This window comes from Dendropsophus ebraccatus, chromosome 12 (genome assembly GCF_027789765.1).
Source record: "Dendropsophus ebraccatus isolate aDenEbr1 chromosome 12, aDenEbr1.pat, whole genome shotgun sequence".
Lineage (NCBI taxonomy): Eukaryota > Metazoa > Chordata > Amphibia > Anura > Hylidae > Dendropsophus > Dendropsophus ebraccatus.
The window spans coordinates 62,656,485-62,677,992 of NC_091465.1; the positions used below are offsets into that span (position 1 = coordinate 62,656,485).

At 42.3% G+C, this 21,508-nt stretch overlaps 1 protein-coding gene across 2 annotated transcripts in view; it reads right to left on the minus strand.

The window, feature by feature from the left end:
- Window positions 1–21,508, minus strand: part of LOC138769868 (myosin-binding protein C, fast-type-like) — an 87,285-nt gene that overhangs the window by 56,371 nt on the left and 9,406 nt on the right. Inside the window, exons 2-3 of one of the 2 annotated variants that reach the window (XM_069948589.1) lie at window positions 10,353–10,529; window positions 128–157 (exon numbers count right to left, since the gene is read on the minus strand). In XM_069948589.1, coding sequence (XP_069804690.1) covers window positions 128–157; window positions 10,353–10,529 — 207 coding nt within the window. The remainder of the gene's footprint in view (window positions 1–127; window positions 158–10,352; window positions 10,530–21,508) is intronic. The other variant, XM_069948591.1, reaches the window with a different exon arrangement.

Below are 21,508 nucleotides of genomic sequence, written 5' to 3' on the forward strand. Positions count from 1 at the left end.
CAGACTGAAAGGTGACTAATCCAATCTTCTTAAGGTATTAAAAGTATCTTGGTTTTCTTCGACTCTTAATGAAGTGTCGTATATCTATTCTGATGACTGCTTATGTCTCTAAGTTTTCAAGACTTACCATCCTGTGCCAAGTCTTCGTCATAATACTCTGAAAATCAAAAAATTAAAATGTATGCTCAGAAAAAATGTAACGAATAGGCATTATTCACCAAGTTGTGTACCGTGCGCTACACCAACCATGAACAAGAAAATGTGCAAACAATGTTTCATTGCTGTGTTGCAATGAAAAGTAATTGTTTTTTTCTGACATGATGACTCTCCAAGCCGGGTCTTCCATGCCACATGCAAAATGGCTCTTCAGCTGTAACTCCAAAACTGGCTACAGCCCGATCCATCGGTGACAGACGTTGGACGGAAAACTAGAACATGCAAAAAAAAAAAACATATATGGAGCCAACAACAAACACAGACAATACAAATAGAAAAGTCAACATTTACATGCATGAAAACATCACACACAGATCATTCTTTATAACTCAGCATACTGTACGGGACAGATGTCACTCTAATACACATAGACCATACAGACAACACAGGACACCACATACAGAGACATATACAACAGGAATAGCATGCACATATACAATACATCCAAGACTATGCTTCACAATGACAAACACATATAGGCACATATTATATATGATTTATTATTATCAGACATTAAAAATATATGAGGATAACTCTCACCATTTTTCCAAACAAAAACTCATTGAACTAAGGCCGGTCACAACCATGGTGAACCATATTTGACTACATTATCCTCATTGCTTGCCACCCAGATGGAACTATGACTATTATATAAGTATATGTATCGTGGGCACAACCATATCTGAAGTTCTATTGAAGAGTTCTTCCTGCTCTGATAAATCTACATTTTAAGATCCATATTGTTCTGTTATTCGTATAGTAAAATGGTTGTGCCACAAAGATATTCAATAGGCCAATCTATATCACAGGCCCATAAACCCTTCATGTCAGACAATGCATTATCCTTTACGGACAATTCATTTTTGTTACAGAGGCCCATTAAAAAAAAATGTATTCCATAATATCCTATTGATGGGATCTTAGGGAGTAACTGGACCACCACAATGGAAATTATTACATGATGCCCGCTGAGGTCAGGGGGTTATCTATGTACTGCATAGATGTGCTGGATAAGAGATACTCTCTTATCCAGATTATTAAAGTGGTAGTCAGGCGACTAACTGCTCAATGATTGGTTAAGAATTCAGTTTGTGTCTTTTTTAGATGTTTTTTTTATTCTGATATTTTTTTACAGTAGTTATAGCTGACGTATATAATAAGTGATGTCCTCTTTAGTACCTTACAGTAGACCATATCATGTTTTATGAAATATATTGGTGTTCAAAATGTAGCTTTTACTGTAAATATATAAAAAAGGACAAGACTTTTCACTGATTAGAGCTGAATACTGAAACATGTTCTATTTTTCTGATCTTTGTATTCTGATTTCTTTCATTTCATTTTTATATACATTATTATAGGGGCTGCCATCTCACCTCAGCTGTCTTTTTTTTTTTTTACAGCTTTACAGCAAAAAAGTAAAAAGGTCCTATCTTAGTTTTAGGCCTGGTAGCCACACTGAAAACTGCAATATTTTAGGATTATATTAAAATGTAAACAGTAAAAGGGAAAATTGGGGGGTGAACAGAAAAAAAAATTCTTAAAGGGCACTGAGGATGGGCACTGAGGATGAAGGTAAGTTACATCCTCTGCATCCTCTGCGTTTCTGTGATATTAGGAGTTTATTCCCTATGCTAATAAGTCGTTCTGGTGCTATGGGGCGGGACTACCACCCCTAGTACACCAATCCACTTTGGCCGCCCCACCTCCTGGCTGGTCCACTCTGCTGATACTTATTAGGAGGGGCAGCACACTGGGACAGTAGTCCCACCCTAAGTTCACAAAAGCGTATTAGCATAAATTTGCATAAGGAGTAAACTTCTTATATCACAGAAAGGGCACCCAGGATGAAGGTAATAAACTTACCTTTAACCCCTAGTGCCCTGTGCCCTATAAGGAGATGTAAGCAGGTTAGATACTTCCCTTTAAACCAATAACTTGTTTATACATGTCCTAAGTGCCCTATAAATTTACCCTGTATCCCTTACACTCTGTTCACACATGGTCGTTTTGTGGCCTTCCTTTTTGGACAGCAGTCATTTTAATGACCCGGATCAAAATGACGGCCGTCGAAAGGATGGCTGCAAAACGACAGTGTGTGTACATAGCCTAAAAATGAGTGACCAGAAATGACTTATCAGGGGAGAGGAAGAGAAAAAAAATTAAGGTAACAAAATAAGTTTTTAAAGACCAATATTTTGTTTTTATATATTTTTAGTGATAGCTGTGATACCAATGATTCATTGTACATGCTCCAACTGAGAGGGATTATAAAAAAGGACCATTTTAGTATTGTAATGGTTAACTCTGTTAAGTAACTAAAGGGAGATTTAAGACTGTCTCAAGATTGTGTTCACACCACTTGTATGTCTGACATTTACAACAGAAAATGATCCTGATGCAAATCCTGAATGTATTCATAGACGCCTGAGGGCACGGCATGTGTTCCTTCGGATTATGCTTGGGCACTGTGTGTTAGCATACTTTTTGTTTATTGTTTTGGAAAGTGGAGCCAACTATGCCTTTCTGTATGAAGGGATCCTAGTAAAAAAAAAATACATAAATAAGGGGAGATTTATGAAACCTATCACAGGGCCGCTTTAATTTTTCAAGAGGATTATGATTGGTGACAATGGGTAACACAACATTACTGCAATTGCACTAGGATTTGGTGATTTTAACTGCCATTTTTTCACTGGGTTCATCAAAGGGGTGTGGTCTCTGTAAATGGGGGCGACTTTATGTACGGGTGGGAGGGTCTAAATGTGCTACAATATTAGCATATGATGTAGTTTGGTCCGAACTAAAAAGAGGCAATCTTCAAATACGCCACATATATCAGTCAACTCTGATTAATCTGGCGAATTTGAAGTCTGCCTAAATTTAGTGGCTAACAATTAAGTTTTAGTCAGTCTGAGATGATACGTACAGTATATGAGTGGATACCTGAGAAAAATATCCCTCTTACAGCAGTTTACTGTTCATATAATGCAAAACATAGATAGCATACAGAAAAACACATAGAAAACACATAGAACAAACACTTCTAGTCATTAAGAGTTGGCCATCATATATCATATAAGATGTGGCACTGGAACATCTGTCGGCTTCTTCTACCCAGGATGACGGCGTGCCTGGAGCTCCGTGGCGCAACGTTCATAAAGAAAATGGCCATAGATAAGAGAACGATGAAGTGAAGTTGAAAAAAATCATTGGTGGTGTTCTTCTTGGATCATAGGCAATGTCTTTCGCACGTCTCTCTCTCCATGTTTTCAGTTCACAGTTTCCATCTTTCTTCTTTTTGCATTCTTGTGCCTCCTGTCTTGATTGTTCCTTTCCTGATTCATGGACATGACTTGAGGCGTGACTTGAATCCCAATGCAAAATCTTTATTGAAGCCTCTAACCACATTCCATATGGCCTATCGAGCACAGGGCATAGATTGCTATGTCTGCACCCTCCACAGCTGGGCCCTGCTCCCATGGCTTAAGTGGAAGGGACTTAAAACAGACTGGTGCAACATGAAGAGACCAATAAATATATAGTAGATACAACTTCTTAGGATTTTGAGTCATCTTGTGCATCTTCCGTTAACCAGAACATTAGTAAACCTGACATATAGTCAAGTGTTTCCTTGGTCCAGTCTGGACAATATATTATGGAGAAGGGCAAGGTTATAGGGTGCATTATTCCACTATTTATGGCGTCTTTGTAGTGGAGGTCGGCTATAACCGAGTTCATTACACGATAGTCACAGAAGACACACAAACCACAAAAATGGCACACTACTACATAGATAAAATATACATACAGTACATTTATAGTACATACACCGAGAGACAAATAGACGTGGAACACACAACATGCTGAAGCGATACGGTCAACACATTGCATTCAGATAAGACAATAATTCTCAGAACATAAAAAGAAAGTACAATAAAATAACCTACTTTAACAAAAATGCCTCAAACAGAGAAAACTCTGTCTAACATTGTAAATAATAGGTCGCATAGTTTAAAAAGTATCTTTAATTTTGTAGATAATTTTGCTCAGGATTGACATAAGGCTCCAAGGTTGTAATACTGGATATTTTATAAGCTGTATTCGGGCATAAACTGAAATGAGGCCAGATATTTCTATAGCTTGCTTAGGGCTCATAAAGTATTTAAAAAAATTCATATAACCTGGTCCCCAGCGTTTCCCATTCCAGCGCCTTTTGGTCCACTGCTTGTTGCCATTTCTTACTGGTTCTAATATGTCTCAAGAGGATCTGTATGCTCAGCCAATCACTGGCTGTGGTGGTGTCCTATCTTAAGGCCCTATTCCATGGAACGATTATCGGCCGTTTTGACCGTAAATGGTCCCGTGGAAAAGGAGGCAACGATCAGCCGACATCGTTCATGTCGGCTGATCGTTGCAGTCGTTTGTTTTTCAACATGTTTGAAAACAAGCGACTTATATAGCAGCTCCGTGGATTAGGAGCGGCGGCAGAAGACCGCCGCTATCCTCTATGGACTGCCCGGGCAATCTAGCGGTCACCCGCTAATAGCTAACAGCGTTCGTTTGCTCCTCATAGTCGCCCCGTGGAATAGGGGCATTAGGTAGTACCTGAGTAGGCAGGTCATGATAGTACGGATGTTGACAAGCAGGGTATCAGAAGGAGCTAGAAAAGGAGCCACGGGTAATCAGGGTAGATGAATTGTTGCCGATTTGCAACAACGGCTGTGATTACTATGGAACTTACGTAGTGCTGCAGGCTAAAGGAATCCCGGACGGAGTGTTTACACATAGTATACACTCCATCCGGGATCCCTAGCGGTGCCGAAAAAAACTGACATGTCAGTTTTCTGTGGCTGCTATTCATTAAACCTGTCAGTGCACACAATTGTACAGCAGCGAATTCACATGCAGGTGTGCATGAATGCGCCCGCATCCGCCGCATTCAACAGCAGTGAAGATCATCCGGCCAATACTGCAGTACCGGCCAGTATGATCTTACCTGACACTTGCTGCTTGGGTCACAGAATGGCCGGTGCCTTACACCATGTGAACATGGCCTGAATGTCTGAATTTCTGTGCCTGAACATAGAGTAGCCATAGAAATTAGAATAAGAGATTGGCCATCATAACGACCTCCAGGGACCAAGTTAGAAAAGGGGTGGGCATTCAGAAACGACTGCCTTGAACATATGAGAGACACATGGGACACATGCATTACCATGCTACAAACTTACTTTGTTCCCAGATGCCCCTAAGCAGTTTAAAGCCTTGTCACATGACTGTATATGGAGGTCTAGGGGGCACAGGGCACTCTTTTTCTCTGAGAGTTTCTCAGTTTATTACAACCTTGGGGCATAGTGTTAATCTTGATGGTCCTTGGAGATTTGCTTTGCATGGCTTTTTTACACAATGATTGTACACTATAGCTGAATTAGCTGTCAGTGCCTATCTGCAGGCACTGAAATTTGGATAGTCAGGTTTATAATTCTGAGTTCAAATCTGACTGGGGGAGCTACACCTAAATGAAATGTCCTCTGACATGCCTTAGACATAAAGGGAGAAGGTCCAACAGCACCCGGGATAGTAACAATCTTCAAAGCTTTATTAGATATCCAAGAAGCTGTGTTTGGACCCAATAAGGTCTTTATCAAACATACATTGAGTGACTAGATACATTGAAGTGGCCAGCACCAATCAAAACTTTTGACATGTCTCTATAATATTAAAAGTGTAAGAGAGACCAACAGTAACCAGTAGTGTGCAAAAGGTTCCAAGCTCCTATTGCATTAACTGAGTATCTAGCAATGTTTCAACCTAAGAGGTCTTTGTCTAGCATGTTGAAACATTGCTGCTGTATACCTGGTTTATGCAATGAAAGCTTGAAAACTTTTTGCACACTACTGGATGCTTTTGGACTCTCTTGCCTTTTTAATGTTGATATACAGTACCAGCATTTGGGATTGTTGGTCATCTCGCATGCACCCTCTCCTACACTTGCCATTAGACTCCTATACACAGTGCCGTTGGAACCTACTTTCTTGTCTTCTGTCACAAGTACATGTCAGGTACACTTTAAGGCCATGTTTACACATGGCAAGAACAACGCCCATTGTGTGACATGGACGTGTCAAACAATGGCTGCCATCTCACATGTTCACCTTGCCGATACTGCAGTATCGGCCGGATGAACATAAAATGATTTTGGTTGGAATGCAGGCACATTCGGGTGTGCCCGCACTCCCATTTGCCTCAGACCACAATGTAAAGTATAGCCGAAAGCCGTACTTTATACTGTGAGCACAGGCTAAAAACCCTGTTAGCACAAAAAAAACCCTGTCAATTATTTTGTGTGGCCGCAGAGAACACACGCCATAGCGTATACAGAGTGCATACACTACGGCCGTTGTTCATTGACAGCGTGGAATCGTATTAGTGTGTATGGAACAACGGCCGTAGTGTATGCACTCTGTATACGCTATGGCCTGTGTCCTCTGCGGCCGCACAAATTAATTGACAGGGTTTTTTTGTGCGGCCGCAGAGAACACAGGCCGTAGCGTAAACAGAATGCATACACTACAACAATGCCCATTGTTTATTGTAAAAATACAGTGTTTGAACGTGGCCTAAGTTTGTATGTTCTTCCCACATTGTTCTCTTTAGAGAAAAGAGATTAGATGAGGAGCCACTGTGAAAACAGGGATTTATGGGTAATTATAGTGGTGTCACCATTTTGGTGGTTTTCTAGGTTTCTTTAAGTTTTTCTATGTAAGGTTTCTAGGTTTTATTAAATAAAGTGGACAGAAGTACCAAATTGGATTGATTTAGCATGTAGAATGTAGTTCTACATGCAAAACAGTTTATACTTACCTACTGTAATAATGTGCTGCGTCTTTTCCAGCTTGTTGCAGTGTGTGAGTATTAGAACCTGGTGAATAACTGCTCCTTAGAGGAGATGTCTAATATTAGGCCTCAGCACAGTCCCTGGGGATGGATTTAGACCAATATTCCCCCTGTGACCCTTTCGAGGAAATTGTAGTCTGAAGTAGGGACATCTATGGATCAGGAGCACATTGTCCAAGAATTTTGTCCAACGCCCTAGGACCATATGTGCCAGTAATCGCCAATTATATTTGTGTTTTTAGAAAGCAGATGCATATGAATGCTATTAGAAGTGCTTAGCTGCATAATTCCAGGAGTGACAATCATTTCTTCCTAGACTGCTGGATAGCATGAGAACATGTCTAGGATACATAGGATAATACAGTAGGGCACAGCATTCAGAGGGAAACAGACAATACAGGAACAATAGTTAAGGGCAGACACAGTATTGAGGAATGGGGCATAGCAGCAGACACAGTACTTGGGGCACAGAAGCAGGCACGGCATTTCCAGACATGGCAGCAGGCACAGTATTGGGAGGCAGCATAGCGGGCACGGTATTTGGAGGCATAGCAGCAGACACAGTATTTAGAAACATGACAGCTGGTACTGTATTTGGATGCACAGTATTTGGAGACAAGGCAGCAGGCACAGTAATTGAAGACATAGCAGCAGGCACAGTATTGGGACACATAGCAGCAGGCACAGTATTGGGTGTCAGCATAGCAGGTATTGGGAGGTATAGCAGAAGGCACAGTATTGGTACACATAGCAGCAGGCACAGTATTGGGTGTCAGCATAGCAGGTATTGGGAGGTATAGCAGCAGGCACAGTATTGGGAGGTATAGCAGCAGGCACAGTATTGGGAGGTATAGCAGCAGGCACAGTATTGGGAGGTATAGCAGCAGGCACAGTATTGGGACACATAGCAGCAGGCACAGTAGTGGGGCACATAGCAGCAGGCACAGTATCGTGAGGTATAGCAGCAGGTACAGTATTGGGACACATAGCAGCAGGCACAGTAGTGGGGCACATAGCAGCAGGGACAGTATTGGGAGGTATAGCAGCAGGCACAGTATTGGGAGGTATAGCAGCAGGCACAGTATTGAGACACATAGCAGCAGGCACAGTAGTGGGGCACATAGCAGCAGGCACAGTATCGTGAGGTATAGCAGCAGGCACAGTATTGGGAGGTATAGCAGCAGGCACAGTATTGGGGGTATAGCAGCAGGTACAGTATTGGGACACATAGCAGCAGGCACAGTAGTGGGGCACATAGCAGCAGACACAGTATCGTGAGGTATAGCAGCAGGCACAGTATTGGGAGGTATAGCAGCAGGCACAGTATTGGGGGTATAGCAGCAGCTTCAGTATTGGGACACATAGCAGCAGGCACAGTAGTGGGGCACATAGCAACAGGCACAGTATCAGGAGGTATAGTAGCAGGCACAGTATTGGGAGGTATAGCAGCAGGCACAGTATTGGGGGTATAGCAGCAGCTACAGTATTGGGACACATAGCAGCAGGCACAGTAGTGGGGCACATAGCAACAGGCACAGTATCAGGAGGTATAGCAGCAGGCACAGTATTGGGAGGTATAGCAGCAGGCACAGTATTGGAATTTATAGCAGCAGGCACAGTATTTGGAGGCATAGCAGCAGGCACTGTATTTAGAAACATGACAGCAGACACAGTATTCTGAGACATGGCAGCAGACACAGTATTGGGAGGTATAGCAGCAGGTACAGTATTTGAAGACATAGCAGCAGGCACAGTATTGGGACACATAGCAGCAGGCTCAGTACTGGTAGATATAGCAGCAGGCAAAGTATTGGGAGGTATAGCAGCAGGCACTGTATTGGGAGGTATAGCAGCAGGCACAGTATTGGGAGGTATAGCAGCAGGCACAGTATTGGAAGGTATAGCAGCAGGTACAGTATTGGGAGGTATAGCAGCAGGTACAGTGTTAGGAGGTATAGCAGCAGGTACAGTATTTGAAGACATAGCAGCAGGCACAGTATTGGGACACATAGCAGCAGGCTCAGTACTGGTAGGTATAGCAGCAGGCAAAGTATTGGGAGGTATAGCAGCAGGCACTGTATTGGGAGGTATAGCAGCAGGCACAGTATTGGGAGGTATAGCAGCAGGCACAGTATTGGAAGGTATAGCAGCAGGTACAGTATTGGGAGGTATAGCAGCAGGTACAGTATTGGAAGGTATAGCAGCAGGTACAGTGTTAGGAGGTATAGCAGCAGGTACAGTATTGGGAGGTATAGCAGCAGGCACAGTATTGGGAGGTATAGCAGAAGGTACAGTGTTAGGAGGTATAGCAGCAGGTACAGTATTGGGAGGTATAGCAGAAGGCACAGTATTGGGAGGTATAGCAGCAGGTACAGTATTGGGAGGCAGCATAGCAGGAACAAAATTGAGGCAAACAGCAAGGACAATATTGGCACAGCATATTAGACACAGAATTCGGGGACAGTAGGCACCATATTGGAGGCAGCAGCAGGCACAGTGTAGAGAACATGTAGGAAGAAAGCATTGGGTGCAGCAAGCATTGTAGCAGTAAACACAATAACAGGGGTAGCAGCAGCTGCTAAATTTGGGTCACAAGAGTTGCAGTATTGGTTCCTTGTGGTGTCTTTGGGTCTTTTCAAGGTTTGGTAACACCCCTGGTTTATATTTATAGTCATATCTATCATCATGACGAATGGTATAAGGTGATTTTTATTTAAATGAAATGTCAGAACTGAATCCAGCTCTTCTACAGCTTCTGACATTTTATTAAGTGACATTCTGCCTATATTAAAACATATTTACAAGAAAGCTACATTTAAAGGGGACCATCACTTGCATGCTGCCTGAGCCACAAGTCATTGTAGGGGCCCCGGCAGCTTCTCCCAACCCTACCAGCCTTGATTGAGCTCTCCCTTGCTCAGAATAGGGAGAGACATTTTAATCAAGGGTGAAGGGCAGTGAGAAGTTGGTGGGCAGTGATGCTTTAGGCAGCATGAAAATGATGAGGGATTCCCTTTAAAATGGCTTTCACTGGATAATCTAAATATGAGATTATTATAGTGATTTTAAACCTTCCTTCAGTGTTATATCTCAAAGTACTGTCCAAAGATTAAAAATAATAAAAAAAAAAACTTGAAATATTGGGCAATAGGTGCCTAAATTTAGGTACAGTCCAAATAACTTAATTTGCGTACATCCACTAATAGCATTAACGTGTTTTATTTGCTCTACCTTACCTTTTTGCTCCTCTGAAGTCTCCCCTGGGAGCGGGGACTCTGCTGGTGGAGCCTCTGCTGGTGGTGCCTCTGCTGGTGGAGCCTCAGCTGGAGGAGCCGCGGCCACTTTGGCTGCTTCAGCTGGTTTGGCAGCTGGCTTCACAGGTTTCTTCGCTGGGCCTACTCCCTTTTTAGCCACTAAATACAAGTAAAAAAAAAAACAAAAAAAAAAACAGCCTGTAATATTTCTTGTTTTAACACTAGTAATATTTAGACATACTGTAACTTTCACCTCATGAGGGACAGTATAAGACAGTCTACAACCCCCGCCCTGTACTATATACACCTGTATTATGAGTACTGCACGCAACACAGATGATCTCCAGAAAAAAAAAAAAACTATAAAATTGCTAGTGATAATTCACCCATAACAGTGATAGCCACTGTGCCACTGTCAGCCATGGTTTTCCCACCAATTCACTAGTATGAGGTCAAGGTATGATGTAGCTGCAAAACGAGGCATATTAGTTATACATTATCAGTCAAATCAGGGCAATAACACCGACTTGGCATCAGCTTGGTTGCTATTTAGCTTACCCACAAATAACTAAGAAAAAATTTTTTGGTCCCACTTTGGTCCCACAACAATAGTCCTCTCACTAGCCAGTCAGCACCCTGCCACTAGGCTGCGATAAAGGGCGCAGCCTAGTGGCAGCCCAGACATGAAGGGGTTAGCGGTTAAAGCATGTGGCTGCTGAGGGGTAAGGAGAAGGTCAGTTAAGGGAGGGGGGAGTGCAATGGAGCAGGGGGAGGGTAGGTAGCTGGTAGGGTCAATCAGGAGAGAGTAGGGGAGGAGCGGGGATGGGGCTGTAGCTAAGGGGTTAAAAGGGAGGGAAGGTGTTAAAACTCACATGTGCCTGGCTCCTGTACTGAAGACAACCCGCCTGCCCTGTATTATTTGGCCGGTAAGTGGTAGGCCTGGTTTTTCGGCGCGGCAGCTCCGTGGGGGTGGGCATGGATGGCGCCAAGTAAGGAGATGCTGGAGGTCAGGTGGAAGGGTGGCAGCCCCTGCCGTCAAAACCCTTGGTATAGGTTAGGTGGTTTAAAAATGGGATTCGCATAGTCGGAGGTATGGTAAAGGTTCCATAGGAACCGGGGGTAGCGGCATTTGGCATATTTGCCAACCCGGAATCAGCGCGGTGCGACTGGGGAATAGCTTATGCTGCTATACGGGCCATCCATCTCCACCCAGGTGTTGTTAGTTATACGTTATACATATGCAATGTTTACGGTTATACTGGATGTTTGTTTATATCTGTATGTTTTTATGGATATTTGTTTATGTTCAATAAAGAGGCTGCTGTGGCCATTTCTCCATCGTTAATCGGCGTCCAGTGTCCTTATTGATGGAGGATGGGAGGTAAGAGGGAAGGGGTGGTGTTCTAGTGGGGATGTGTTGTAGTAGCAGGACCCCTGGCATCTGCCATACCCCTAGTATTACAGTTGCTTTGCATATCCCTTTTTCCCAGAATTCCCAGTGGAGCATGAACGGTCTAAAAGTCTCCACATGTCTTTATGGCTCTCTCCTTAAGGGGAAATGTAACCCCTTTGGTCCTATTATAATAGTCCTCACACTAGACAGTCAGCACCTTGTACTGACAAGGGGCACTTACTCCAAAAACAGCTGTCTACAGATGGGTAATATTTCCTTCTGGAGCAATCTCTAGCCTTGGCATACACTTCCACATTCATAGACTCTGTTTCAGAGTAAAACACTGACTTCCAAGGAAAGCTACCTTGAAAAAGTGGTCTAGGGAGCTGTTTTGAATCCCCCCCCCTCCCGCCAATAAAAAAAATGTGACATAAAACTAACAGTATCCACATTTACTGCTGGGTTTTTGTATTGATAATTTCTCTCCAAGAATCCTGATCGATATTACTACCATCACTGTATATAGGAAAAACACTCTCAGCATAATTCACTGCCTTGAACGTCTAATGGTCTTTTATTAGCTGCAGAGTCTATGAGAACATGTTCTCACTTATTCCACTAGATCCATAAGGTTGTTGGCAATGAAGGAGAGAAATTGTAAGAGAAGTCATTAAGCGATAGATCAGCAGATTCAAGATGAAACCAAGATGAAAACAAAGCAGCCTGGCAAGGGCTCAAATTATCACACGCTCCCGTATTACTTTCCAACAAGATGCGCACTCTCCTCAGCTTGCCTCCGCCTGTCACTTCTACCTATCCTTTATCACTAGTGTCTGTCTATTGAGAAAACATATGAGGGAAGATATGTACATGCCAGTCAGAAAAAGAAGCTATGTTCAGTATAAAAACGTTGAGGGAGACTTCTCAAACATGGTGTAAAGTAGGACTGTCTCAGTCCTGTTTCAGAAGTGTCCCTAGCAACCAATCAGATTCCATTTTTCATTCCTCACAGACTCTTTGAAAAATGAAAGCTGATATCTGATAAATCTCCCCCATTGAATTTTTGTATCCTCAGGTGCCTTGATTCCAATGCTGATTTTAGGAATTTTACTATTTGGGTTGGGTGACTGCTAGGCTCAGTGTATATATGAGGCTGAAGGGGTGTAAATCTGGCCTAAGGACATGACGTGAAACACCGGCCGTTCCGTGACCGGACTGTTTCACAGAATGGCCAGTGTTACAGAAGATCATACCGTCCGCATCCAAATTCCCCGCTGCACACAATGGAGCATGCGGCCCGAGCAGCACGATCCATTGTCTGAACTGACAGGTTCTCTACGGATGGTATTCAATGAATATCAGCCGCAGAAAACTGACATGTCAGTTACAATGTGTATATACAATGTGTATACTATGTGTATACATTCCGGACGGGATTTCATAGAGGCCAGCACAAAGTAAGTGTCATATTAATCACGGCCATTGTTACAAATCGTCAACAACGGCCATGATTAATATGACACTTACGTTGTGTGAAAATAGCCTAAGGGTGTGAATATGAGACTAAGGGGAATCGAGCCTGTGGGTGTGAAGATGAGTCTAAATTGGCTGTAATCAGGCATGGGGGTATGAATATGAGGCTAAGGAGGTGTGGCTCAGGCCCAAGGGTTTGAATATGAGGCTGATGGAGGTGAATCGGGCAAGTGGGTGTGAATATGTCTGAAGGGGCATGAATCAGGCATGGGGGTATGAATATGAGGCTAAGGGTATGAATATAAGACCATGGGGAGGAATCAGGTATGGGGTGTGAATTTGAGTCAGAAGGCGTTGTGAATCAGGCCCTGGGGTGTGAGTATGGGTCATGAATCAGGCACAAGAGGTGTGAGAATGAGGGTGAGAAGGCGCAAATATGAGGTTGTGAACAGTAAGAGTTCCAGAGTTACTGAGACATTGCTCCCGCCGATACAGCTTAAAACATACCCACTCTTTCCCTAGAACTGATGTCACAAGCAGATGGGAATGTCCATCATTCATGAGACCATACTTACTGATATAGGCTAATAGTGCAGGCTACATTGAGGATAAGGTAACCTGCATTGTTTCTCCCTGGTCTGCTAGTAATATTATAAAATATTTCTTTATAATATAATGCTATTTATTCAGCTCAGTATATTGGGGTCATTGCTCCATACACCAATAGGTTTATCCCCCCAGTCTTGTAACAATGCCTCCTACTAAATATCATTATTGAAATCCTTAGCTAAACTGAAGGAACATTCGTAAAGCCGTCAGTATTTATAGATGCATATCTGGGCTGATGCCAGGCCTATGGTTTTTGAGGGTCCCTAGATCATCTAGATAAAATATTTTTATATATCTAAACTTAAATTTGGGGAATTAAGGAGTCTATCCAAGGCCCACAAGTTGAGAAAGAACTTAAGGGTGATGGAAAATACCTAAAAAAGACTCTAATAAATTAAAGGGTTTACTTACTTTTTCTTTCCATACTTGAACAGCACAACTGTTTGTGTTTTATTGATTTAGTTCGATTGTGTTTGACCAAGGGGAAGAAAATCTGTGAAAGTTACGTGTCGAGAGGGATTTGGGTGTACTTGTTGATCATAGACTACAGAACAGAATGCAAAGTCAATTCGCTGTCTCTAGGGTTAGCAGGATAGTGCCATGTTTTAAAAGAGAAATGGACTTGCTGGAATATGTACTTCAGCTCTGGGCACTGGTTAATAAAGTGGATGTACTGAAGTTGGAAAATTTATAAGGATGTGCAACCAAACTAATCAGGGTCAGGAAGCATCTTAAAACATTGGCCTCAGGCCGTCTAATATGGACTTAAAACACACAGCGCCTGAAGGGCTGTATGTGGGCCTTGGGGCATCGGAGCTCAAGAGATCGGAGCTTTGGCGCATCAGAACTCCAGAGATAACTGGGCAACCACCTTTCTTCACTGCATCCTCTGGATGCAGATACAGTGAAGTGGGACGGTTGAGGTGATGTCATTGTGCCTGCCCAGAGATCCCATCCCTGAAGCCCTCATGCTGAATCAAGTGAGAGAGGGGCTCTCCTTGGAACCAGGACTCGACATGTATTCATTTTTTTTCTTACTGAATGGAGGTACATGGGAGTGATTTCCAAATGTGTGTAGAGGGGAGCATTATTACTGCATGAAGGGATGGGGGGGTATTATTACTATATGGGAGCACTAGATGATATTATTTTTATTACTATATGGAGGCACAGGGGGTCATTATTTCTATATGGAGGCACAGGGGGCATTTTTACTATATGGAGGTATTGGGGGGCATTATTACTATATGGAGGTACAGGAGGCATTGTTACTATATAGAGGCACTGGGGAGCATTATTACTATATGGAGGTACTGGGGGGCATTATTATTATATGGAGGCACATGGGGCATTATTTCTATATGTATGGAGGCACATGGGGCATTATTTCTATATAGAGACACGGGGGGATTATTTCTATATGGAGGTACTAGGGGCATTATTACTATATAGAGGCAAATAACTAATTTATTAACAACAATAATTGTGTATTGTATCGAACTTCAAAGGAATGTGACTCATCAACTTCAAATGTATTCTATGTGGGACCCATTTACCCGGCAGAGTTTGAGACCCCTATTCTAAAGATACTCCAAATTTATTAAATAGCCTGAGTCACTGGGATAAATTTGGCACATTCTTAGACTGTCTAGTCTAGGCTTATGCTGTCTAAGTATTAAATAATTTTAGTATATCTGCCATGTTCTATTTGAAGCACCCTTGGCTTCAGTAGACGTTTTACTGTACCTAATGATTCCAAAAAATGTCCAGTAGAAGAGATTTAAGTTTCTAAATTTCACTACTATAAAAGTGCACAGAATAGCAATACTCCGGATATACTGTGTTCTATGGCATCCGAGCCTGTTCACGCCTGGTCTTTATTACATAGTCCATAAATCTAAATCTTATTTATAGCCTCAGATTATAAGCTTGGACATCATGGTCAGACTGACGAGGAAGATATTTCCATAAAGTAGCCTTGGGCACAAAGCCTTATAATACATGCATATCGAATTCACCTAAGTGCTGAGCCAGCAGATGAAGAGATATATTAACTACCGTCGCTTCCCACAACACACCCACTGTTTACCTCACACCCTTCATATAAGGAGGGAACACTTTGTAGCTCTTGGATTCCAGGAATTTCACATACAGTATAAGTTGATACATTTCCGTGTGTGCCCTCTCATCTTTTTTAGAAATTCAAGATGTGAGACAGCTGTTGGCGTCATTGCGCATAGATGTGGATACAGCGATGTATAGCTGCACAAACGCAGGACAGGGCTCAGATGGATACAGAGATCTTAAGTAACCTTTATAAAGGAATGTAAGCTTGCTATATTAAAAAGTAAGGGGGGTACTGCGTCCACCATCTCTGGTAATATATGTGCTGTACATATATATATATACATATATATATATATATATATATATATATATATATATATATATACATATATATTAATTTGAATAGCTCTAGAATTTTTGTGGTGAATTCCTTCTCTGAAAACCATCTAAAGGGGTGATACAGGGGGAGTTTAACCTCATGGAACAATTGTGCCAATGTCCAGAACGCGGACCCAGATAACCCATGGCTCTGTAAAGCGGGGCGATTCAGAGCCCAGTTCTGGAGATAATGGGAATCCCAGAGGATGGATCCCCTACAATCAGATGCTCGCCTATCTGCCATCATTTATCCTATGATTAGGAGAAAAGTTTTTAGGGTCTGGAAAAGTCCATGGCATGAACATTAATTTAATGGCCGCCGTGAACAACAGCTGTTGTTCAGTGCCCACAGTATTGGGTGGCCGTCATTCTATTGACTTTAATGCAGATGATTATAAAGATTTTAAAAAATAGCTGCCACCTTTTGTTTTTTTCACATAGTGTGAACATAGCCGCAGTGCATTTTGATTTTTTTTTCTTAACCAACTGGAGAAATTTAAAGCATACCTATCATTTGGCAGCATACACTGCAAAATTCCTGTAGGTACGCTATCCTATTCTCTGCTCATCAGAAGAGGACAGCGTACCTGCAGGAATTTTGCAATATATCCTGCTATGCTGGCTAAATGATAGGTATGCTTTAAAGAATTGTAAAAGAGGAAAAAAGGTTTTTCCTAAATCTTACCATTCTTCTCCATGAGATATAGCTGATGGTAGCTCATTCCTATTTACTTTAATAAGACCATACTTTAATACCAGGCACAGTCATGCACACGAGAAAAGTAAATATTTTATGTAAATGTTAACCTGAGAATTTTATTTAATATTTAAAGTGTATACCATAATCCTGTAGGTTAAGGAACATGTTCCTAAACCTAATTTTACAAAAAAGACTCATGCCCATTAAGGCCATGTTGAAGCCATCCTGAACCCACGATTGCTTTAAATGGAGACTTATACATACAAACCTGCTGATATATACCTGTAGGGCAACAATGATTTTATTTTTCTGTGGTGCTGTTTTGGGGTATTTTGTAGCCAAAGTAAATGTGTAAAATTAGCCCCATGTGTACTATTACCCCAGAGCGTTGACAAACATACTGGGGAGGGGGGGTATCAAGACTGGTATCTCCGTACGGTGGTCTTACATAGATCTATTGAGCCGCGCACTCAGGAAATCCGCCTAATCTGAGGCTGCCGTGCGACAGTGACAGTGTGTTTTCGCTTCGTAAATCGTGCGTGGGAGGAGATTTACCCCCCCCCCTCCACCCCTTTGACGCACCCTCCTGTCCATCTATCAGGTGAGAAAAACATACATTGGCAAAAAGTTTAAATCTTTACTGAAATTCAACTTGAGTTGATTAGTATTTAACAAATGTTAATTTTAGGTGAACAATGAAAGACCAGTGTTATTGTTTGAAAAGAAGTTTTTGAAATGTTCATGTGTCAATCTGTCAGACAAAAAATTGTTCGTGAAATGAAGATGTTTTGTTAACAATTGATCTTATGGGAAAGAAATTCCCAGAACTTTCTTAGAATATTCCCAGATCGTTCCTCCTTTACCCAATGTCATTGATCATGTATGGTCAGTTTGAACAACCCATATAACTGAAAATGCATATGGCTGCATCTGCCCATCATTAGTTGAATGGTTGTTCAACCATCAAACTACTTTATCTAAAATTTATGACCGTCTAAGAGTGTGATAATCTATATAATTGGAGCTGACCCAATCTGTATGTAGTCACTATGACAATGTAGGACCCCTTCCACAAATCACCTACCCTGTCTGTACAGGAGATATGCCAGTGACATTAACTTTAAACATGTGAGCTCCAGTAGTTAAGCACCTCTATCCATCAATTAATTTCTAATATGTACCTTCATAGTCTTGGAATTGTGTAGGTTTCCTAGATCCTCTAGATGGGAAAAAACAGAGGAGTTCTCCCTAGCGCAATAACCTGAAATGCCCTCAGACCCTAAGCGTTGATCTCCTTACCCTCCAAGGTTGTCCATCAGACAGGCACAACACTGGCAAACTGCATTAAGAATCAGAGAGGTTCTGAGAGATTTGGCTGCCGCTGCTCACCACCGCTTCTAGCATGTTAATATGCAAAAAAGATTGAATTTTGCTGTTTTGTTTTTCCAGGAGCGCAGTTCGGCCAAAGATTCCAAGGCTCAGAGGTATATTCCATATAGTTTTATTAGTACATAAGCAGTATGTGTCATCTATGGACTGTAAGCGTTCTCAAGCAAGCCTCAAGGTGGTGGAGACCCCAGGGCACATGCCCAATGTGCTTTTCCTATAATCTGGTCCAGAATCCCTTTCTATTCATCTGTAGTGCCCTATGTTTCACGGAGCACTACATTGGCACATCATTAGCGTAGCCATCCATGCCCCATACAATTACAGACGTGTGAGCGGGGCCATGAAATTACATTGGACCAGACAATGGACATTTGAATGTGGCCTTATACTGACTTTCCCTTACGTTTACCCAACAGAAATATCACAGTCTGTTTAACCTTTAACATGTCATGGCTGCTCTAGAAGTTATTACTACAGAAGTCAAAGGTCATGTCTGCACTTCAGAACATCCCTACAGTAGTCACACAGCTGCTTGCTGGCCCCATCACACATCTTTTAACAACACAATACTAAAACAGCACAAAGTGCAAAGGTTATTCAGCCCTCTTAGTGAATGAAATATTATTCAACCGCATTGATCAATTCTGTATATACAGGGCACAACCACACAATTTTATTTTATGTTTTTAGCCGTTTGATTGACTTTTTTGGGATGGCCATCATTTTGCGCCCAAATAACATCCATTATTACATAAATAACGACCATTGTTTTGAAATAGCAGGCAAAATTAGGGCACAAAATGACTGCCAGCAGATGGCCAAAGAATTTTCATAGCTTATCTGTCCTGGTGTTATAAACCTTTGATGACTGAATACTATGCCATCTCTTTCTTATTGATACGCTTGTAGTGTGATTATACATTGCAACTTTTGTAACCTTAAGAAGACATGAAAGTTGTGGTGCAGTCACGGAAGTCTCGTAATTCTGATGTAACTGATGCCAATATTTCATCACTGTGGAGCTCTGGCCTTCCTCTCATGAAACATCATCTGTTGCTCTTTTGTACTAAGGACTGAGAGGTCACTGCAAATAGCGGGTGATGCCAGATCCTGCCAGTGTTGCTAAGTACCAGAAAACCTAGATTCCTGGGTGCCAGCTTACTGGAGAAGGGGTGGCACAGGCCCACACAGAGCCCAGCACTGAAACATTGGATGGCATTGTGGTGCTCAGCTTAGCACTGTGAGGAGTGCATGGGGTGAGCACATGGAGCACCTAAAGGGCCTGCTCTCTGTGTACTGAGTAGCAAGGACCCAGAACAGCCACTATAAGACAAGCTGAGAACAGCTGTCTTAAGAAACGCCAGTAAGCTGGTAAGAAAGGTGGTAGAGGGTTGGTATCGGTGTAGTTGTACTAGGAGAAGACCAATCGACGATGAGACACTGGCTGCTCTGTTAAAGGGTTCATCTCTACAAGTTTGACAGAGTAATATAAAAATGAACAGCGCTCCATAGTGTAGAAATCAGGCAAAAGGGCATCAGGAAAAAGAGAAAATGGAGATTCTCACCCGATGGTGCAAATACAAAGCACAACACTCAACCACAGCAGGCATATGAACCGCAGCCACTCCCAGGCAACCACAACGGGATAGTACCAGCAACAGAATCCTTCTCTCCACAACTGGGTCCAACGGGCGCAGGTCCAGGTAGAAAAGTAGGGCAAAAACTTTATTTTGCCTTGCTTTTTTACCTGGACCTGAGCCCGTTGGACCCAGTTGTGGAGTGGAGGATTCTGTTGAGTCACACAGTGATGACTGATGGGGCTATGAGGGGCAATGACAAGCCTAACATGTAATTAGAGAACAAATACTAATTACCCATTGGATAGATCCCTGCATAGGGGTCCCTCCCTTCAGACCCTCACTAATCATGAGAGCACAGATTCCTTGTCCCCAAGTGAATGAAGTGGCAGAACACATGCTGAGTCAGCACTCGGCTACCTTAAGCCGAGTGATTAAATGGAGCAGAGGTCATGTATATATACTGTTGCTTCATTCACTCAACAGTATATATTCAGCTGGTGCCTTACGCCACATTAATGAAGTGCAGAGACGGGTTCCCTTTAAGCGGTATTATGTGTAAGGAAAAATATAAAAAGATATTCTACAGTAAGCAACCTGACTTTGCCATAATAAGTAAAGGACATTTAGCAAACTTAGCACTTGGGAGATAATCTTTAATATCCAGCAGTAATGACAAAACACAACTGAGAATTTCACGTCTTCCATATATAAGTGATACTTGATATGTTGCCATACAAACAGCTAAGCCGATATATTGCAGCTGCACTTTTCTAATGATTACCTGAGAAATGCTTTGTGATCCATTAGCATTCTATATAAAGGACACTGTTCTTGCATTAGCATAGCACAGATATATGTATTTAGTTTGTGTGTGACCTGACACTTGACAAGACCTGACAGCAAAAAAAGAATATCTTGTGACATTTAAAGGGTTTGCATGGGATTAGAAAGAAGGGTCTGTCCAGAAATGCAGCTGAGCTGTAATACCAGACACAGGCTATAGACGTTGCTATTTAGCGCTATTTCTTAAAAATAAAATAAATAACGCCTAGACCCTGCTTTCTTTTTCCCAGGTAACATGTTTCCGCAAAAAAAAGACAGTGTCTTGTATTAATTTTTGATCCCAAAGATGTGCAAGGTCTTATTTTCAGGAGTTTTCTCATTTTTCCAGGAAGAAGAATTCACATGCCTCATGCACAGCAGGGGCAGAGCATGCAGTATGGCGAGTTCTGGCTACAAGGGGGATCTCAAAACAGCACACTTGTACAGCACAGCAGGGACAGCGTACGATATGGCGGCAAGTGACGGGATAACGGCAGACTGTGTGCAGCTCTACTTCTGTCAGCACGGGACAACAGGGATGGTGTCAGGTGACGGGCCTCTTGGTGCCTTGCCTGTACATTTATAAGTAGCGACCGCAGAAGGGAACATCAGGCGGCAGGTGATGGTATTCATGTCCTACATGCAGCTGCTCTGCAATGGCTGGTAAAGGTAGGCGACAATGGTGGCGGGCTAAAAGGAATGACAGCTGCAAGCCTTGGTGTTCTGT